The 20,241-nt window shown below is 39.5% G+C and overlaps 2 protein-coding genes across 8 annotated transcripts in view; both read right to left on the reverse strand.

Moving 5' to 3' along the window:
- kiaa1549lb (KIAA1549-like b) overlaps positions 1 to 4,899 on the reverse strand; it is a 70,307-nt gene extending 65,408 nt beyond the window's left edge. For all 6 annotated transcript variants that reach the window (XM_066684940.1, XM_066684939.1, XM_066684943.1 and 3 more), the window contains exon 1: positions 4,569 to 4,899. In XM_066684940.1, the coding sequence (XP_066541037.1) occupies positions 4,569 to 4,698 (130 nt within the window). In that variant the 5' untranslated portion in view covers positions 4,699 to 4,899. The remainder of the gene's footprint in view (positions 1 to 4,568) is intronic.
- A 5,461-nt stretch (positions 4,900 to 10,360) lies between these two features.
- hipk3b (homeodomain interacting protein kinase 3b) overlaps positions 10,361 to 20,241 on the reverse strand; it is a 37,797-nt gene continuing 27,916 nt past the window's right edge. Inside the window, exons 4-17 of one of the 2 annotated variants that reach the window (XM_066685440.1) lie at positions 20,007 to 20,126; positions 19,741 to 19,827; positions 19,295 to 19,479; positions 18,946 to 19,102; positions 17,569 to 17,686; positions 17,104 to 17,225; positions 16,873 to 17,000; positions 16,563 to 16,730; positions 15,291 to 15,617; positions 14,195 to 14,341; positions 13,793 to 14,019; positions 13,249 to 13,300; positions 11,896 to 12,035; positions 10,361 to 11,652 (exon numbers count right to left, since the gene is read on the reverse strand). In XM_066685440.1, coding sequence (XP_066541537.1) covers positions 10,988 to 11,652; positions 11,896 to 12,035; positions 13,249 to 13,300; positions 13,793 to 14,019; positions 14,195 to 14,341; positions 15,291 to 15,617; positions 16,563 to 16,730; positions 16,873 to 17,000; positions 17,104 to 17,225; positions 17,569 to 17,686; positions 18,946 to 19,102; positions 19,295 to 19,479; positions 19,741 to 19,827; positions 20,007 to 20,126 — 2,643 coding nt within the window. In that variant the 3' untranslated portion in view covers positions 10,361 to 10,987. The remainder of the gene's footprint in view (positions 11,653 to 11,895; positions 12,036 to 13,248; positions 13,301 to 13,792; positions 14,020 to 14,194; positions 14,342 to 15,290; positions 15,618 to 16,562; positions 16,731 to 16,872; positions 17,001 to 17,103; positions 17,226 to 17,568; positions 17,687 to 18,945; positions 19,103 to 19,294; positions 19,480 to 19,740; positions 19,828 to 20,006; positions 20,127 to 20,241) is intronic. The other variant, XM_066685441.1, reaches the window with a different exon arrangement.

Here is a 20,241-nt window from a genome sequence, read left to right on the forward strand (position 1 = left end):
GATACATGGCACCGCCTTCAGGACACAATGTTTGAACCATTGGATGCACATGGTCTTACTGGTGCAATGTGCAATTAATGAAGATTGGCCACCAGGCTGCTCCAAATTAGCCATGAATCCTCCCACACTAAAATGACAGGTGTTTCAGTTTCACCGTCTAACCCCTGTATGTCCACTTTAATTAGATGCAAACATAAGGAAAATTTCTAATTTGACACTCAGGCAAAGTGTATTATTTTGGATTCTTCTGTATTCTTCTTCTGGATATTTTCTGAGAAGAGTGAGGCACATTGTAAGCCTACGCGAATCTAGATAAAACTATCTTCTATATGCCTTAATAATAGATGTAAATGTTGTGATAATGACACTAGATCACTTAGTAAATGGTTGTTATATGTGACCAGTGTAAGTATGTTATTATTCTGAATCTATGTAATTTGCTGATAGTCTGAACGAGATTTACTGATGGAAGTTAAGCGAAGGCATGAAGATAATTTGGGGAAGTGTAAGCGTTTACCAAGTCCTGTATATCCGAGCTGGCATTTTGTTCAGAATAAGACCTGCAGTTTCCACCACCCACTCTCTGCATGCTTTGCCACTGTTCTGTAGAGATGTTAAGAAAAGCAGTGGGAGGGTAATCCTGGGCAGATGGTAGAGGATGCTAATTAAGGTCCATGCTAACACTAGCAGCTTTTTTAGCCATTATGTTTATTACTTATGTGAAAGAGACAAAGAATGGACAGTGCACCATGGCAATACCTGACCCCGAACTCAACTATAACATACAAATAAAAGACATGGCTTTAACTGAGGAGACTTTTGTACCTTTAAATATACAGAAAAGGTTGCACTGAAAAAGATATGATCACTTCACAGTAATGTTATCTAGACCTGCTACTGCCAGCTATAATTAGAACTAAGCAAAACATCAGATTCAAATTTATTTCAGTAGATGTATATAACAATGGTCATCTATCCAGCTCATCATACATTTAGAATGTTTCACTTTTTCTGAGGTTTGGCAAGGTGTTAAAAAAAATACACTCAAACAATAAAATCACTGATTTTTGTGAACACATGGATACCTGGTTCCCTGCCAACCTTCATTCGAAAAGAGAACAGTCAGCTGTGCTTTCAGGGACCAGTGGCACTGAATGTCATCAGCAGGGCAGACTACTGCACTGCTGAGCCAGTACACTGGACTAGGACAAGACAAAGGCTTTTGTCAAAAAAGGACAGGAAAGTAATATAGGCAAATAACAACAACAAACACTTCATTTAAAAATAAGCAAAAAATAAACATGGATTTCAATTGTTCATGTTTCATTAGCAATTCTGTTCATTTAACATACTCCATATAATTCTTTCACAACTCCACTAAATGCTCCCTTCAACTCTTTTCCTTAAGAGAAACCCTTCAGTGAATTTAGCCCAACCAAAATGTAAAGCAGTCTTCTCCACAAAAAAGCCACTACACTTAAAACCCCTGGTGTGCATTTGTTCAAGGCAATAACTAACATGTACCATTTTAATTACTGAGCTGGTTTAGGATCAATTAATTTCCTGCAGCCCTTTGTAAAGATGTCTAGAACTAGTGACACAGAGGGCAAAAAGACTTTTAAAGATTTTGGCTGGCTATAATGAAGAAGCATGTTGCAGTGGCTAACTAGCTACAAATCAACCCGGTGTACACAGGATTTGTAACCACTTATCCAGTTCAGGGTCGTGGTGGGTCCAGAGCCTACCTGGAAACATTGGGCGAAAGGCGGGAATACACCCTGGAGGGGGCGCCAGTCCTTCACAGGGCAACACAGACACACACACATTCACTCACACACACACACCTACGGACACTTTTGAGTCGACAATTCACCTACCAACGTGTGTTTTTGGACTGTGGGAGGAAACCGGAGCACCCGGAGGAAACCCATGCGGACACGAGGAGAACACACCAACTCTTCACAGACAGTCACCCGGAGCGGGAATCAAACCCACAACCTACAGGTCCCTGGAGCTGTGTGACTACAACACTACCTGCTGCGCCACCGTGCCACCCATTTCAACAAATTAATAACACAATTTAAGAGCCATTACATGACATGTAAGAACTTTGAAAAGAAAGCAGTTATTCACTGAGTTTTGTCTAGAATCAGCCTATTTTTTAGATGATCTCCAGCAGACCTCGATATCATGACCCAGTTCTACTTCTGCTGTGGCCTGTATACAGCTCTGCTGTTCTGGAAACACACCAGCACCTCCCTCCAGATACAAACCCTTTAACACAAATTAAATCAGTGAGATAGTGAGTTAGTCCTGCAGAAATGTGGACTTTGTACCATGTGCCATAATATGAACCTTTCAATACTGAATTTCTATCAACTTTGGGTTACATCATGAACATTGGTAATTAGTGCTTCAGTATGGTAAACAAATATCAAAATTCAGGACATTTCTGATAGCAACAAAATTACTTCAGTGCCAGATTATCAAAATTCTACATCATGATATTCCATATTATTTTAGTGTCTGTATATAAATATTGCTATGTATTTCCTAAGTATATAAATGCATGCTTACTCCAAACCGTGAACTGCTGACTGTCAGTTACACTCCTTAAGCATGGTAGCGTTTCTTGACACATTTGCAGTTCATCAAAGTGAGTAATAGGGAGGTTGTCTACTTTTCTGTAGTAATCAATTCTTCTGTGAAGTCGTTCCACTAGATGTTGGAATATTTCCTTAAAGGCTTGATGACATTCAGTCATGTGAACCTTAGTGAGATCAGGTACTGATGTTGAATTATTAATTCCACATCACCAACTTTACTCCAACTCATCCCTAAGGTTAATTAAATTAACCTTTCCAGAGAACACAGTTCCACTTCTCCACAGCCCGATGCTTCCATTTTAAACTCGTATTTCCTAACTCACACTTACAGGATCATGAGGACGCCAACTCACCATACATAATGAACATTAATGCTGAAACAAATAATTATGAATAATGTTTATATTTGGTAAATATAGAAAATGGTCAAGTAAACAATTAGGGGGAGACAGGGTCACCCCAATCCTTTCCATTCATATTTTAAAGATACTAACACTGTCGTATTTTGACTGCATGTAAATCAGACAGTGCATGAATGACCTTTTATCATAGTATTAATTAGGTATCAGTATAATTTTCCACTTGATACTGTGACAATCGTAAAATCCCCTTACCATGGAATAACAAATGTTCCTCCCTTTTCTGATGTGGTCTGATTTACACTATCCAGCACCTCACTGGACACACACTGACATGCACACATATTAGCCCCACCCATTCGTAATGATGTTACAAGAAGAACTTCAGGCTGGACTACTTCTTGAATGAAGTGAAATACAGGGAAGCCAATGAAAATAGAGCTTGTTTATGTATGTACAGAAAGAACAGCAATAGAAAAATAGTGTTTTAATTTTAAAGAGGATAAATAGGGTTTTAAAAATTCATTCGTCCTGTTTAGGTACATGAACTTACATGAATGTTATAAAGGGACTCCTGAGGGGGGAAAAAAATACAAGAAAACAGAAGACTATATCTCTCATGATAATACTTTTAAGAATATCAACCACTAAGAGTTGCTTGTCCACACCTTTTTCTGTGGCTCTGATGCAAGATTTGGTGTTGCCCTTTCACACCTGACAAAACAGCCAAGCCCACTTTCCTTGAACTGAATCAGGGATCACATAAATATTGAAGTCTCTTCCCTCCAGTACTGAGACAGAGTAGTCTCACATCCTTGTGAGCAGCCTCTCCATTCTGCGGGACCAAGACAAAGCAGTGCTGCAGAGCCTTTCTCTGCTCTGCACACTCCTCACCAGCAGAGAACTCAAACAGACCCACTGCTGAAAACTCAATGCATATAGACACTGCAGTCTAACTTGGAGAAAATGATTCTTCAAGGTTTTGTGCGAATGCAGCTTTAATTGATCATCAGCACAATCTAATATTCTTTGTCTACCTACCAACTTGCAGGGAAAAGTAGCAGCCAATAACAGCTGTCAGTCAGCCAGTGGCACCTGCAACATAGTCAACCAGTGCAAACTGCCATTGTTAATACAAACTGCCTCCATTGCCTCTGAGCATTTAATGGCAGCTGATGGTCAGCCACTGGCATTAACCTCAGTAATTTGAGGTTGCTTCCACTGCTTTACCACAATATGCAGTGGCAGCTCCCACTGACCAACAGTGTCAGCTTATGCTCCATCATAGTAGCTCCCAATATGGCCAAAATGGGCAGTGGCTGGAAAGCCAATGGCAGCAGTTTTAAGACAGCCAGTGGCAGCTGCCACTCACCAGTTAGGATTGAGAAGATTGGCAGCGCCTTCTTGCTGCCAGCTGCCAACATCCATTTTCAGTGTTACTCTGCACATTAAACGCAAATTAGGCAAAATGTCCATATTAACATTGATTTTTTTTCCCCATCAGATGAGGATAGTCACTCCCACTAGAGGCGCGTGCGTCCATTCATTCACATTGTAAACAACTTGGCATAAATGAAGCTGACTGCCTTGGTGTAGCTCTTACCCGTTGTGGCCCTGCAGCCGTGTAGCAGCAGCAGTGTGAGAAGTGTGATGATTGGGTGAGCTCCTGAGCTCCAGCAGCCGCGGCTAAACCCGCCTGACTCTCGCCGCGTCCTCCTCACTCCGCCCGCCATGCGCGCTCCGCTTTCCGCGATCTCATACTCTGCAGCAGCAACAGCCGGAGGAAGAAAGAGGGGAAGAAAAAAGCGGAAAGAGGGTCCCAGAAACAACCTCACAAAGGGCAGGAGGCTTTAGCTCTTTTTCAGCTCTTCATCAGCTCTTCCTCCTCATCACTGCAGTTTGAGATGTGAGTCAGTTTAACGCAGAGCTGTTGAAGTGGAGGAATCACGCGCCTGCAGTATGAGCACAGGAGTGGACGAGTCCTCACACCTGTGCTCGCTGTTCGGAGAACTAGCGCCACCTGGTGGACCACTGCAGGTCAGCACCCTGGCTGAGAACGTTCCCACCATCTGGCTGAACGTTGGTTCTCTAAAAGTTTTTTTAATATAAAGTATGTAAATGATATACTCGATCTCCTTCATTCAACGTGCACGAGGTCACTGCCTTCCTTCAGCAAATTTTAGACACAGTGCAGTCTTCAGCCTTCTCTGTTGTCACCCATAATCGTCCCCTCAGTTGATACTACGCCCCACAAGTCAGATCTGGGCCAGAATTATTAAACTGAAAAAATAGAAGGCGAAAAAAATGGGGTTTGTAATTGTGAAGTATAAGATTGGAATATGAAAACATATAATGTGCTCCATATGAAACCAGCATGAGGTAATTAAAAAAATGCAGCAGCGTATTTTTCTTTGTATATCATACAAAGAAGTGGAAAATGTGAAATACTGAAACATTTACAATACTTTTACTTAAGAAGAGAGTTCCCACTCCAGTATAAGCCATATTATTAAAATCATCTTGTTGTTTTTACACTAATTGTACATTTTATCAATGCACCTTTACTTTACAAGAGTACTTTCTAGCTCAACAACTATAGACTGCAATCCATCTTCTGCTCAGCATGTTTTTAGCTCCACTTCACATGGTTCTTCAATGGGCAGGACACTTACAAAGCAGATATTATTCTAGGGTGGATCCTTCAAAGCACTGACATCGCACTGGTATGAGGGGATAAGACACAGCAGTGCTGCTGTAGTTTTTAAAATGGCTACTGTATTAAACACACTTAGCATGTTGGTCTACCTTGTAGTTGTAAAGTCAGAGACAGTAGCTCATCTGTCCCTGCAGAGAAAAGAATGTTAATCATACTCTAAGCCTTCATCAGTGCTCAAAGTACAGTATGCTACCCACAGAACTAGAAAAGGGTGTACATATGTACAAGTGCTGCTCATTGCATCTTTCTCTTCACAAGACCCAATAGATTTTCTATGGGGTTAAGGTCAGGTGAGTTTGCTGGCCAGTTAAGATCAGGGATACCATGGTCCTTAAAGCAGGTACTGGTAGCTTTAGCACTGTGTGCAGGTGCCAAGTCCTGTTGGAAAATGAAATCTACATCTCCATAAAAGTTGGTCAGCAGCCAGAAGCATGAAGTGCTCTAAAACTTCCTGGTAGACAGCTGCATTGACCTTGGACCTCAGCAAACACAGTGGACCAACACCAGCAGATGACACAGCACCCCAAACCTAACTGTGGAAACTTTCTACTGGACCTCAAGCAACGTGGATTCTGTGTCTCTCCTCTCTTCCTCCAGACTGTAGGACCTTGATTTCCAAAGGAAATGCAAAATTTACTTTCATCAGAGAACATAACTTTGGACACTCAGAAGCAGTCCAGTCCTTTTTGGAAGCGAGATGCTTCTGACGCTGGTGGTTCTTGAAGCACTGACTCCAGCTGCAGTCCAGTCTTTGTGAATCTCCTTCACATTTTTGAATGGGTTTTGTTTCACAATCCTCTCCAGGGTGTGGTTATCCCTATTGTTGGTATACTTTTTTCTACCACATCTTTTCCTTCCCTTCGCCTCTCTGTTAATGTGCTTGGACACAGAGCTCTGTGAACAGCCAACCTCTTGTCTTGCCCTGCTTGTGTCAATGGTCGTCTTTTGGACAACTGTCAAGTCAGCAGTCTTCCCCATGATTGTGTAGCCTACAGAACTGGACTGAGAGACCATTTAAAGGCCTTTGCAGGTGTTTTGAGTTAATTAGCTGATTAGAGTGTGGCACCAGGTGTCTTCAATATTGAACCTTTTAACAATATTATAATTTAGGGTTTTCATTAGTTGTCAGTTATAATCATCGAATTAAAAGAAATAAACACTTGAAATATATCAGTCTGTGTGTAATGAATGAGTATAATATACAAGTTCCACTTTTTTGAAAGGAATTACTGAAATGAATAAACTTTTTCATGGTATTCTAATTTAATGGGCAGCACCTGTATATATGCATGTTTGTGCATACACACACAAGGCTAGTTTAGTGTCCAAGTTTTGTACCATAGATACCATGCATGGAATTACTTTAGAAAACCATGTCAGTAATGTTGTCGTGTGGTCAATAAAACACAAGCTTATAAAGAGACTGCAGCAATAGATTTTTAATTCAAAGTGAATCTTGACAATACACCATAAATTCTTATTTTGACACACCAAAATATTCACCTGGAAAACCCGCTTAATGTGACAAAGTTTAGAAGGCTTGGTCACATCTAAATCACTGAGAACTAGAGAGGATACACTATCGCAAACTGTAAAGACATTACATCAGAGGGTTACATTTTCCCAGTCCTCATACTGTCAGATATTGCACAGTGCAATTGCTACATGGCAAAACTAGTGTAGCATCAAATCAAATAAGCATATGAAATGAAATCAAACTGAAACAAAAGCCACAAACTCTTACACACACTGAAACAGTGAGTAGCAGTTTAAATTTAATCACTGACTCTGTGATAGGTAATTTAAACAAGGAGACTATAACTTGCAGTATGGATTAACTTTAACAGATGGTTAAATCTGGAAAAAAAATGCATTAGAGCTGTATGACCTTCACAAGCCCATCACACAGAGGTGATTTCAGGATAAAACAGTAGCAATGTCAGATTAATACAAAGACCCTGAATTAACTTGCTAAGAATATATTTTAGTTTCCAAAAAAACATAAAAAAATAATAGCAATGTTTATATATAAATGAATAAAAACTGCAGTGTTCATGATTATTGTATGCTTTTATAAAAGAGTGTAGAACTGGGAAAAACTCAGTTTGTGGATTAGAAGAACAACAATAACAAAAAGAGGTGGATACAGTCATTTCTGCAGTAACACTGGACATGTGTAGGCATATTTGCTGGTGAATGCCATTTCACAGGGATCGAAATACGACTGCCCAAACTCGTTTTTTTTCAGAGCAACTATGGGGACATTTCAAATGAAGAAACTGCTTTGTCTTAGCTAAGATTTGTACCAAGAAGTGTGCACACAGAATATTAAACAGACGGCCAAAGGAACTGTTCGTCATAGCTATAGCAATTACAGTGAGCACTGGGATAAATGTCTTTCAGCAGAGAAACTATCGTTTTGAAAGTATTTTGATCCCTGGAATGGAAAGTTACATGACCATTTGTATTATTTGGCCTGGTCAACTGGTGTAATGGGTACACTGCTTCTTTTTGCGAAGTGGCTTGTTTCATTACGTCTCCTCAGTCAAGGCACACAAACAGTGTTGGGCACACTGTCCTCAAAAAACATTAAGTGACATATGAACATGGTGATGAAATTCAAAATGAGACACCAACTCTTATAAAGAATGTCTTTCTCTTTTACTTCCTAAGAATGTTATTTTCTCAATCTTTCTAGAATAGATCCATTGCAGTTTGATTGTTAGAGAAAACTTAAGGATTTAAAGTATTGTCTCAAAAAAAATGACTAAATTTTTTTTTAATTAAAACACTGAATATTCCATAAATCATGGTAAGTCATAGCAAGGGCAATCCTTCAATCTGGCCAAATAACGGCATGAGGTGACAAAAGGGGGAGTTATTATTTCCCTTGACATTGCTTTTTTAGTAGTAGTTATACAGAAACAAATTCTCAGCAATCATCTATGTTCATTTTGTCGTAAATGAAAAAGTTAAATCAATTCTGCAAGCTATTAACTTACAAGTCGACATGATGTGAATAAGTAAATACTGGGAAAATTAAGTTATACCGATACATCCATTACTTTGCAGTGATGAACGGGGACAATTAATGAAGCCAAATACTGATGCAAAACAACACCAACTCACAAAACATGAACAAATGCAACTAAATGTTCATTATCTCAGCAGATAGTACAGTAGTTACAATGACACTCCAAACATGAAAGCAAAACTGTTAAACCAAAACCACTTCTATTTCAGGTAATAGGAGAGAACTATACAAAAATACAAACGCAGATATGGACTAAGAAAAAACAATCACCTAATTTCACAGCTATTTGAAGTGGCAATCATTATATAGCAGCTTATCTATGATACATTCAAGATAGATGATACGCTTTATTACTTGCTCAAAAAGCTAAAAACATAACCTAAGCCATATTTCAAATACAATTTTGAAATTTACCCCATGACTATATTTACTACAGTATATGTGAGGTCTATGCAGGGAGAGTAGCTACCTTACTCAGAAAATGAATTACAGTCTTTGGTGCTGCACAAGCAACTTCATTTTAAAAGGAAAGACACAAGAAAAAAAAGAAAAAGTGTACACATGACTAGCAAAACGAACTAGGGGGAAAAAAGTAAAGAAAAAAAGTAAAGAAAAAGAAAATATGCACAAAGCGTATATATTTTCTCCCTGACGGAATGTATAAAATACGCAGTCAACACCAATAAGCACTGAACAAAGTACATAATACAGAAAAAATAATAACATTAAACTGTTTCACACATGCATAAATGAGAGGATTGCACACGATAAACTCACACCTTGTCAAGCTTCAGCACTAAATAGACTAGCTCTATTATGTATACTGTATATATATATTCATATATACCAAATACTGCATGGTCTGCTCAGGCTATGATGAACCCATACCATGAATCAAAGACCTATTTGCATTTTAGTTGTCATCTAGTCAAAGCCATGCCCACCACATTTCTACACATCTAGAATAATAAAAACAACCCAAATGATCAAACAATAAAATAAAAACAAAGACATTGGAAAAACAATTTAGATTGTATTGCAGTTTCTTTCAACAGTACAAATACTGTTAGTAGTAAGTTTATACTAAATAGAAATTGATTATCAAATATTAAGCATTATTCAACGCTTGCTCATTGTACACTAGTTCATTCCGGGAAGGAAAAACAAAAAAACAAAAAAAACAGCAAGCATTCGCTACAGCAGAAGCATGCTGTCCTCTGATTAAGGAACAAATGCGCACAAGGAAGGAAGTGAGGGAGGGAGGAAAATAAAATAAAAACTACTTCAATATACACTGGTTTCAAAAATAAGCACTGCCTTTTTGTGCAATGCATTACATCCATGCCAATTTATGCATGAAAAGCATACACATGTGCGTATACATAATACATACACGCATACATATGTATATATACATATATATATGTGTGTGTGTGTGTGTATATACACACACACACACACACACAAAGTATACATGGACCGATCTGAATTTCAAGTGCTGCAGTCCAATACATACATACATACACTCACATTATATATATATATATATATATATATATATATATATATATATATATATATATATATATATATATATATATATATATATATATATATATATATATAAACAAACACAAACACCCTCCAATATTTAAGGCACTATGGCTGGGGACATGTTTTAACAATGCAGCGAGAGTCATGACAGAAACATTAAGAGCAACACCTAGGCATCTCTCTGATCAACGTTTGCAGCTCATGCAAGAACACATGCAGCGTGAGTAACGATCACTTTTTAGAATCTGATTAAAAGTGACAGAACACTTAAAAACACATCAGTGACACCAGGAAAAATACAAACACTTCAAATGCGCAGAATCTCACAATTGGACACATGTTCATGTGTTGGCCATGACCAGGATACTGGGGTGGCTTTTACAAACGAAGATGTGTCTTGCACATGTTAGAAGGCAATATAGAAAAATAGATTGGGGAACAGGGCTGTGCCACATTTTTTGTGTTTTTTTGTTTTCTTTTTGTTTGTTTCTCTTGTCGGCACCTTCTGCTATTATTGACCTGTTCTGAGGAGCGCTTGTTTTTGAAAATCTTATGAGAAGGTGTACAAAATGTGCAAAACACACTCAAGTGTGTAATTTTTTTTTTATCCATCACATACTTGCTTTTAATCAATACGATCTTTTGCAGACATCCTGGATACCTTCAAACTTTCTTGTTTTTTTTTTTGTTTGTTGTTTTTTCTTTTTATTTTTAAAGCTCAAAGTTCAATTGCACCCAAGTTTACTTGATTCAGAAAAATAGCTTGCTTTCTCTCTTGTGCCATGGCTTTGGGCATGATAACCAGATGGTCCATGGTTCCTGTAAAGGGCACCGCTTTATGCCTAAAGGCCAAAGCTAGGAAACTGGCACAGGCTGGTTGCCCCCTCAGAGTGGGCTGAGAAGTATGCCTTAAATGTATGGGTACTGGCTGAGTTTGGTTGGGCTGAGGGGGAAGCCTGCGTATGCAGGGGAGGCGATGTAGGAGTGTGGGGGGAAGAGGGGCTTGAATTGGCCCTGGGGGTGGAGGGTAGGGGATGGGAGCAGACGGGGGTTGAGGCCCACAGTGACTTGGTGCACCATGTGGCCGGTGGGGTGGGACAGGCTGTAGGCTGGCTGCAGTATGTGACTCCGTGTGGCTCCAGGGGAGGCAAGGAGGTGGGCCATGGGGGCGGCAGTCACCAGAGGAGCGGTAGGCGGGTAGGAGAGCAGGGCCGGCTGCGCGTGGGCATATGGGTGTGGCGGAGGAGGGTGGGCCGTGTGGGTGGGGCTGCCGTGTGGTAACGTGAAAGTATGGCCATGCACCGTAGGGGGGATAAATGCCTGTGGCCGCCGGTGGCTGTAGTTGCCATTCCACTCCTGGTGGGAAGAGCTGTAATGCTGGACCTGCAGTAAGAGATAATAGATATAAATAAAGTTAAGAAATAAGAAAGAATAAGAGCAAAGTCTGAGGAACACATCAGTCCTATGTTACAGAGCAGCAGAAAATACCTATATATTAAAAAAAAGCTTTTTTGCATGTCACAATCACAAAATCCATTTTTATATTATTAATTTAATACATTATAAAAAAAATGTTTTAACACATCTAAAAATCATTTTTTCAGGTGAAGGGAGTTAAGAATTTACCTGTCCAAAAGCAGGTGGTGGTGGATGTGGAGGCTGGGATATAGGTGTAATCTTCTGTTGCCGGTTCAGAAGTGGCGTAGAGTGATGAGGCTGTCTGTTGTTGCCACTGCGGCCTTTGGACAGGCATGAAGAGTCTAGGACTAAAAAGACAGCAAAGAGTTACACACTGACAATTTTTTTTATTTAAACAAATGAATGAATAAAACTGACAAAAGATTTCCATGGCAGCGGATGAAAGATTCCTTAAAACAATATAAAGGCCATTTTAGGATTATGGTTTCCAATCTATGCTGTGAGCAACACATCAACCTAAACCCCACACTGAAGCCTGACATGCACCTCCCCAGAAATTTAACTACGTTAACACAACAATTCACATCAACTGTGACAGATCTGCAGTGTGAAAAACATGGTTCAAGTTGAACCAAGGAAGTCCAAAAATATGAACTTCTCTCCTCAACACTACAGAGAGAGCAGACACTAGCTAATTCATGGTGAGAAATTTCCTCAGAAATGACACTGAATGAATAAAAGATGGAATATTGGAAAAATACATATGTCTCATGAAAAAAACAACAACAATCCCTCACTATGAGAAGCACACATTTGGGGACAGAATTTTGTATTTGTTGCTTTTACCATATGTAAACTATGTTCTGTTCCAATTAGTGCCCTACTCTTTAAATAGTGCGCACAACTACATTGTGTACTACACAGAGATGAGTAATATGTGTGTACTTTAGCCCTAGTGTCGTGACAGTGTAATTGCAGCATGATACAGACACCAACACACGTGTATAAAAACGCACAATGGTGTAGAGCATTTGCATAGGCTACAGTGCAGGCTCTGCACTGAGTCAACTGGTGCAGAGCTGGTGCAGGGGGGCAAGGAAAATTTATGAGGCCAGTCAGCCGTAGCGAAATCCCTGAACGTTCATGGGCACGAACACACTCTCCTTTCTGTATGTTCCACACACATTTGCTAAGATTTTGAGTTAAGAATGGTGGTGTATATAAGGGATCCAGGGCATTACACGCTATATGAGTTTTCCTTTTGTATAAAGAATCAAAACATTTGTAGCATGTATTTAATACATGTGCCTTAATTGACACTGCATGTTTTAGCAGACATTAGCAGGTTCCATCTATCCATCCATCCAATAAATTTAATACATCAGGGTTGTCTCAGATTTTTTGGATTTATTTTTTTAAAATATCCAAGTCTAAGTTTAGAACTAAGATGGTACACAAAAAAGTACAGGGCCACCAAGTATGTTTACAAAGAAAGGAAATCACTGCACACAGAGTATACAGTCAAACAGAGTGCATGACTGGAGTTGCACCCATAATCACCTGTCCAAGCTGCTTTGACCTACTAAAGTTGCATAATTCCAGGGCATGAAACCTGAAAACAGACATGAGCAGTGATTGCAATGTTGACCCACAGCCACTCTTCAATTGTACTGCTGACCTGACAGAAATTACTCATCACCATTAAATAAATGAGGTCAGGAATGAACACATGTTTTCCTAGTTGGACCTGGGGGCATATAATAAGTACTGCATTAAAGCAAAGCTAACTTTAAGTGATTTAGCTACTGTAAAACCAAACTGGATTGTCTATCACATGCCTGGATGTTAATGACAGAGGGGTAAAATGTTAATGTTATCACTTTTTCATGTATCATTTTTATATAAAGAAAAACATGCATCTCCATTTTTTTTACATTTCCTTTACTACTTCATTAGAACACAACAGCTGTCCTTCAAACTATGTGAAAATGTCATGATGAATGGACAATATAGAAATTACCAGGAAGAATTTTTTTACACTTACTCATACTGACAATATATTAGTGTAGACAGTCTTACAGGAAACATTCTTTACAGTTTTTACCTGTCCTGGCTATGGGTTCGTTGTTGTTTTGGACCCTCATGGGTGGCACCACCATGGTCCTTATGGGTGGTTTGCCTGACTCTGTGGTAACATGAGGCTTGCAGTTCTTGTTCCGGTCAGCAATGTAGCGGCTCTCCAAAAAAGGACTGTCCACTTGGCCAGAGGAATCAGACGCAGGGGAGCCATCAACCGTGTCACAACCACTCTCTTGTTCATCATCAGATATGCTGAAAACAGAACAGGGCAATCACACACCGGTCAAAAACATTATTTGCACATAGTAGATGCTAAAACAATGTTTAAAGCATGAAAGAGACAACATTCATGTTAATTCCAAAAATACATAAAAAGAAAAATAAGAAGAATAAGAAGAGGAATAAAGTGAGGGTGTGGGCGGCTTACCTGTTGGGCCTCTTGCAGGGTGAAGCACTGGAGTGTGGTGAAGCAGAGGAGCTGGTACTCAGGCTGGAGTCAGGACTACTGAGAGAGCACACACGCTCCATATTCAGAGTGCTCTGACAAGCTTCGCAATCCGGACTACCTTTGCATCTGCCATATATTCAGACACAGGGCTAGTCAAACATTCAATCATAATGCCAAAGTACATTGAGTAGTTTCATTTATTGTCATTGTTGCAATCATCATCATTCATTCACTCATTCATTCATTTATCCAGTTCAGGGTTACAGTGGGTCCAGCGCCTACATGCAATCACTGGGTGCAAGACGGAAATATCCTGGATGGGGTGCCAGTCAATCACAGAGCAAAACACACTCACACATTCACTCTCACACTCATACCTATGGACACATATTGTGTAGCCAACTCATCTACCAACTTGTGTTTTTGGATTTAGGAGGAAACCAGAGCACCTTGAGGAAACCCATGAGGGAACGGGGAATACACAAACTCCCTACAGATAGTCACTCTGAGAGGGGGCTCAAACCCACAACCCCAGGACCCTGGAGCTGTGTGACAGTGGCACTACCTGTTAAGCCCACCCACATCATCATCATCAACGCCATTACCATCATTAGTATTAATTATAATATATATTTATTTAATGATTCAATCCAGTGTCAGCAAGTGAACCCAAACTTTGTCAAATGATGTGAAATTGCAATGGGTGGGGTGTGCAGAGTACCAAAGGAATAAAGTAAACACTAAGCTAATATAATTATTCAGAAATAGAATTTCTGTAAAAATATTTGATAAAAAGTGTACTTAATGAAGACAGCTCACCAACCCAGCTCTATCGTCCCATAAAGTTTTAGTTCATTAGATTCAATTGCTCCAACTAATCTACATTCTCAAGCTGGTTATGTTTTGAAGTTGTGTATTTCAGAGATTTTGTCTGAATTTAGAGATTATCCTGGTGGGAATAACGCTTTTCAGAAGAAGGATTTTTAACAAGTGATGCAGTCATTATTGTAATAAATTATTTACAGCAACATTACACAAGTCATTTGGCATTAAATGTACTAAAACGCTTACTCACTCTAAAGAGTGTTTCTGTGCTTGCTGCTCCTCTTCATCTGTATCACTGCTGATGCTGATGACACTACTAGTTGGGCTTGGTGTGTCTGCTATCATGATGGCCTGCCTCTGCTTTTGAGATTCACCAAGCTCATTTGGCTCTGACTCCACCTTACAGCAAACAGGCTCCTCTTCCTGCACCTCTTCTGACTCTGCCTCCACCACACACACTGCTTCTGGACAGTAATCTACCACTTCCTCCTCTTCTTCTGTATTCTTCTCATTGTTAGCTATCTTTGGGGACTGGCAAATGGAGTTCTGGGTGTTGGTGTTGTGTAAGAAGTTACTCCTAAAAGGAGGAGATAGCACACTTGCTTTGAGGACAAGGTACTTATGTGAACCCATAATAAAGAGAGACCTATGTGATTCCATTTTAACAATTTAAATATAGACTCATTCTTATCCCAGATATAACTACTACATTTTTAAATATTACAAAATATACCAATCAGACATAACATTTTGACCATCTGTCCATTCTCTCAGCTCCACTGGCCAGATAAATCTGTTGTTCTACAATTACAATTTGTCCCCTTTCACTCGGTCCTTCAGTGGTCAGAAACCCAAAAATAACTCCACAGCACAGGTACGATTTGGGTGGTGGATCATTCTCAGAGCTGCAGTTATACTGGCCTAGTGGTGGTGTGTTAGCGTGTGTAACGTTGATACCAGTGGATCAGACACAGCAGTGCTGTTGGAGTTTTTAAACACTTTTCACTCACTGTCCACTCTGTTAGACACACCTGCTTTCTTGGCCCACCTTGCAGATATAAATTCAGGGACAACAGCTCATGTGTTGCTGCACAGCTGTATTGGTCATACTCTAGTTCTTCCTCAAAATACAGTCCAGCAGTGACACTGAGGGGTTATAAAGACTAACACCATGGTGTGTCTGATCCACATGCACCAACTCAGCACACACTAACACCATGTCAGTGTCACTGCAACACTAAGAATGAGCTTCCACCTAAATAATACCTGCTCTGTAGCAATCATGACCATTGAGGAACAGGGTGAAAGTATGCAGAGCAACTGATGAACCACAATCAGTAATTGAAGAACTACAAAGTGCTCCTTTATGGAGCTGAGAGAATGCAAAGTGAGTGTAAAAACAAGGAGATGTTCATAATGTTATGGCTGATCAGTTTATGTACATAAAATCATCGAACAGGGCTGAAAAAGTATTTAAATTCTTAAATTTAAATAAATGTTGTACTGTGATGTAAAAACAAACCTGTTTCCACAGAGTTTATTTCTTTTATTAGCTGCTGGCTGTGGCCACACCACATGAGCGATGCCTATGCTAATTGGCTGATGTGCTGACATGGTCATTTGGTTGGTTAAGAGTGGCTGGGGGTGGGGAATAATGGAGCTGTAATGGTTACCATGGGGATGAACTTTCCTGTATGAAGAATGAAGAGAAAGGCAAGGTAAATGTACTGTAAAACTCTACAGTCTAATGTAAAAATAATAATAAAATCTTGTTTCAGAACACAAACATTCAAAACTGAAAAAAAAAAGGATTACACAATGACTCCACTCACCCCCACTCTGCCAATCTCTGTGGGCCTGCCACAGAATCAGAGGCCAGTGTTGTTGCTGGGGGGGCCACTGGGGTCACCTGTTGCCAGGCAGGTACCAAGATCTGCTGGGCCCGATTAGACCAGGCCTGCTGCAAAGATGGGGAAACAGGCTATTGATAAGTTTAAAGTAAACATTAATACAATAAAACGGCAGTATTGTCTTTTGTAATAGCTTTACTGGAGAAAGCATACTTGTGTAATCACTCCTGGCCTTATCTGTAGAGGCTGAATGGCAGGGGCCTGGGTCACGAGGGGCACAGGATTCTCCATTCGTACTGAATAGCCTGTTGGCTTATTTGGATTCGGGGGGAGGCCTATTAAACAAATGCAAAAATGAAATATATTACAGTACTTCAAAACATTGAGTAAAAAAAAAAAATAAATAAAAAATACAGGCTTTTTGAAGACTGTTTTGATTAAATATAATAATAATCATAATAATAATAATATTGAAACATTAAGATAAAATATAAACACTAAATAAAATATTTGCATTCAAAGTTTTAAAAACACTATTGCACTAAATTCAATAAAACAGGAATGCTTTTGGTCTGGGTTCAAGCACTGATAAAACTGACTTCAGAGAACAATATTGTGACGTGTGTGTGTGTGTGTGTGTGTGTGTGTAGACATACATGCACATGCGCCTCAATATACCTTGTATAGTGGGTGGACAGAGAATCAGGGCTTGTTGAAATGAGTCCCCAAACTGAGCACTTCCTGTTTGAAGTGGGATCACAGGATGCATAACAGACGGTGCAGATGGAGCTATAGGCTGTACAATACACATAAGGAAGAAGACATGTCACACAAAAAATACAATATCACTGGCATGTTTGTTCCTAGTTTCCAGCTGTTTAATATATGGACAAATCTATAATTAGACCTAGCATTATCACATACAATCATATATCACTACTATCAAATGACCCATAGGGGGCAAAAGTACTCTTCTGGATAACATTCATAAGGGAGAAACAAACACAAAGAGAAACAAAACATGGGTCTTTGGTTCAAAGTTCACTTTGACCTGTACCACGGCAGAATAACTTGAGTTATTTAATTATGGATATTTATGCTTTGGCTTGAATGTAATCAGAAGGGCATACACAGAACCAGGCCACTCTCAGTTATGCAAAGAACAAAGCTCCTTTTCACCTTTACGAACAACTGACCAGCCTTTTCCATTTACGTTTTAACTGGAACCAATTACAGTTTACAATCTACAAATGCAAAGGTAGTTCAGACAGCCCGTTCTGACGCACAAGAGACCTCATGTGACCAAAACATTTTCCCAATAAAAAAGAATAACTATACATTTCTAAAGAAACTGGAAGCTACATGAAATAGTAGATGAATTCAAATTTCCCCAAGGCACTCTCATGAAATATTAAAATTGTAATCAAAATGGCATAAAAGCAACCCCCATGTCTGTGGGAGGTCAGCTCCCTGAAGAGAGCTTTCTTTTTTTTTTTTCCCTTTCACCTTGGCAACCAAACACTCTCCTCATGTCGTGCTGACGTCAGCCAGCGTTGCCATGACTATGACGCTGCCGTGCTATAAGGTGACATTAGTGAGGTCTGTGAAAGAACAATGGCGTGGAGGTAAACAGAGTCATTTACATGAGAAGCAGGGACACAAACACTCCTCCCACTGACATCAGCTGAGTCCAAGCTGAGCCAGTGCAACATAGCAACTACACAGGGACACAGAATAAGCACAGCTAGCTCATTTCTCACAGCACTTCAGCACTAACACCACATTAGCTTTTACAGACAACCAAATGTTGCATAAAACTCAGACATAACGCAGAGCATGTGACATTTCAGCAGAAGCTGATCTATGTTTATAGCCATCACATTCGCTAACCAAACACAGACAATGAACCACAAGCTGAGACGAACTGCAATAGAAGGTAAGTGAAAATGCAGGCAAGTGCATGGCAAATGGAAACAACTATGATTGATTACACTTCACATGAGCCTCTACCACATAAATTAATTGTGCACAACAGTGCAGTACAGCTCTTCGTACTTGAGTGTGCATGGCAGCCATCTTGCTAAAGGGTACAGTCAGGTTGGGTGCTGAGGTGGTGACGGGCCTCACGAAAGAAGCCTTGTTCCTGTTGATGCTGTCATATATGCAAGGACGCGACCGGCACACATCCATGATGTGGAAACATGATTTCACACTGTAAGGGGGGGTACAACATACAAACACAATTTACTTAAGTTAAAAATTAACTACATTTTACATCAAAACATTTAATATTAAAAATATGAACATTGATTTTTAATGTATACATTTAAAATGTAAAATTTGGATGCCAGATCCAAATCCATTCCTTATAAATAAACAAAGTAACTGGGTTTTAGAAGCTCACTGGTTGCTTTGGGGAAAGTCCAGCAAGTGCTGCATTGTGACAAAGGGATGATTGAGAGCGTCGCTGGGCACTATTCTCTTCTCTGCATCTATTAACAACATTTTCTTCAGCAAGACAACAAACTCTGCACGGTCCACCTTCTCCGCCAACAAGTCACTGCCTTCCAGATTCATTACCAAGTTCACCTGGGAGACAAAAGGGAAGAGTGTTACTTCATAAAACTTTACATTGACTTTACGTGTGACTTAATTAAAAATTTAGAAGCACAATGCAAAAAGATTGACTGAGATAATAGAACACAACTTTAAAATTGTGACACATTTTTATCATAAAACCACTTTCCTGGCTAGCTTGCAAGACTATGGGTATACTTAGAATGGGACCTTCCACTTATGATGTTAAGACAGATTTGTGCTGGAGATGTGGTATGTATTGTCCATACGTACATGCGCTATATCCTCCAAACAGCTGAATATGTACTTTCTGGCTTCTTTTGATTTCATTCCTGTTTCTGCCTCATGTTCCTCTGTTGACTAAAAAACAGAATAAAACAGTCATAATTTGTAAAAAAAAATAAAATAAAAATAAAAATAAATAAATAAACAAACAAACAAAATAAAATAATAATCATTCTCAAACATAGCATATCACGGTTGTGTGATTTGATAAGCGTGTTGGCAGGTTTTGTAGAGTGTCTATGTCCTGGACTCACTTTCAGTCTCCATGTCGCATAAGGGGAATCAGACTCTCTGCAGAAGAAGCGCGACGTCTTTGTCCCCACGTTCAACAAGTTCTCTCCTGGCAGACCCTGTGTCTGTGAAATGTAGCGAATCTGAAGCAAGACACAAAGACATGCAAGAAGCATACATTTGATTTTGGATTCATACATTGGATTTTGGATGCTGAATCTTTTTAATTGGAAAGCTCATATGACTTCAAATGGCATT

The sequence above is a fragment of the Hoplias malabaricus genome, chromosome 11 (assembly GCF_029633855.1).
Source record: "Hoplias malabaricus isolate fHopMal1 chromosome 11, fHopMal1.hap1, whole genome shotgun sequence".
NCBI lineage: Eukaryota > Metazoa > Chordata > Actinopteri > Characiformes > Erythrinidae > Hoplias > Hoplias malabaricus.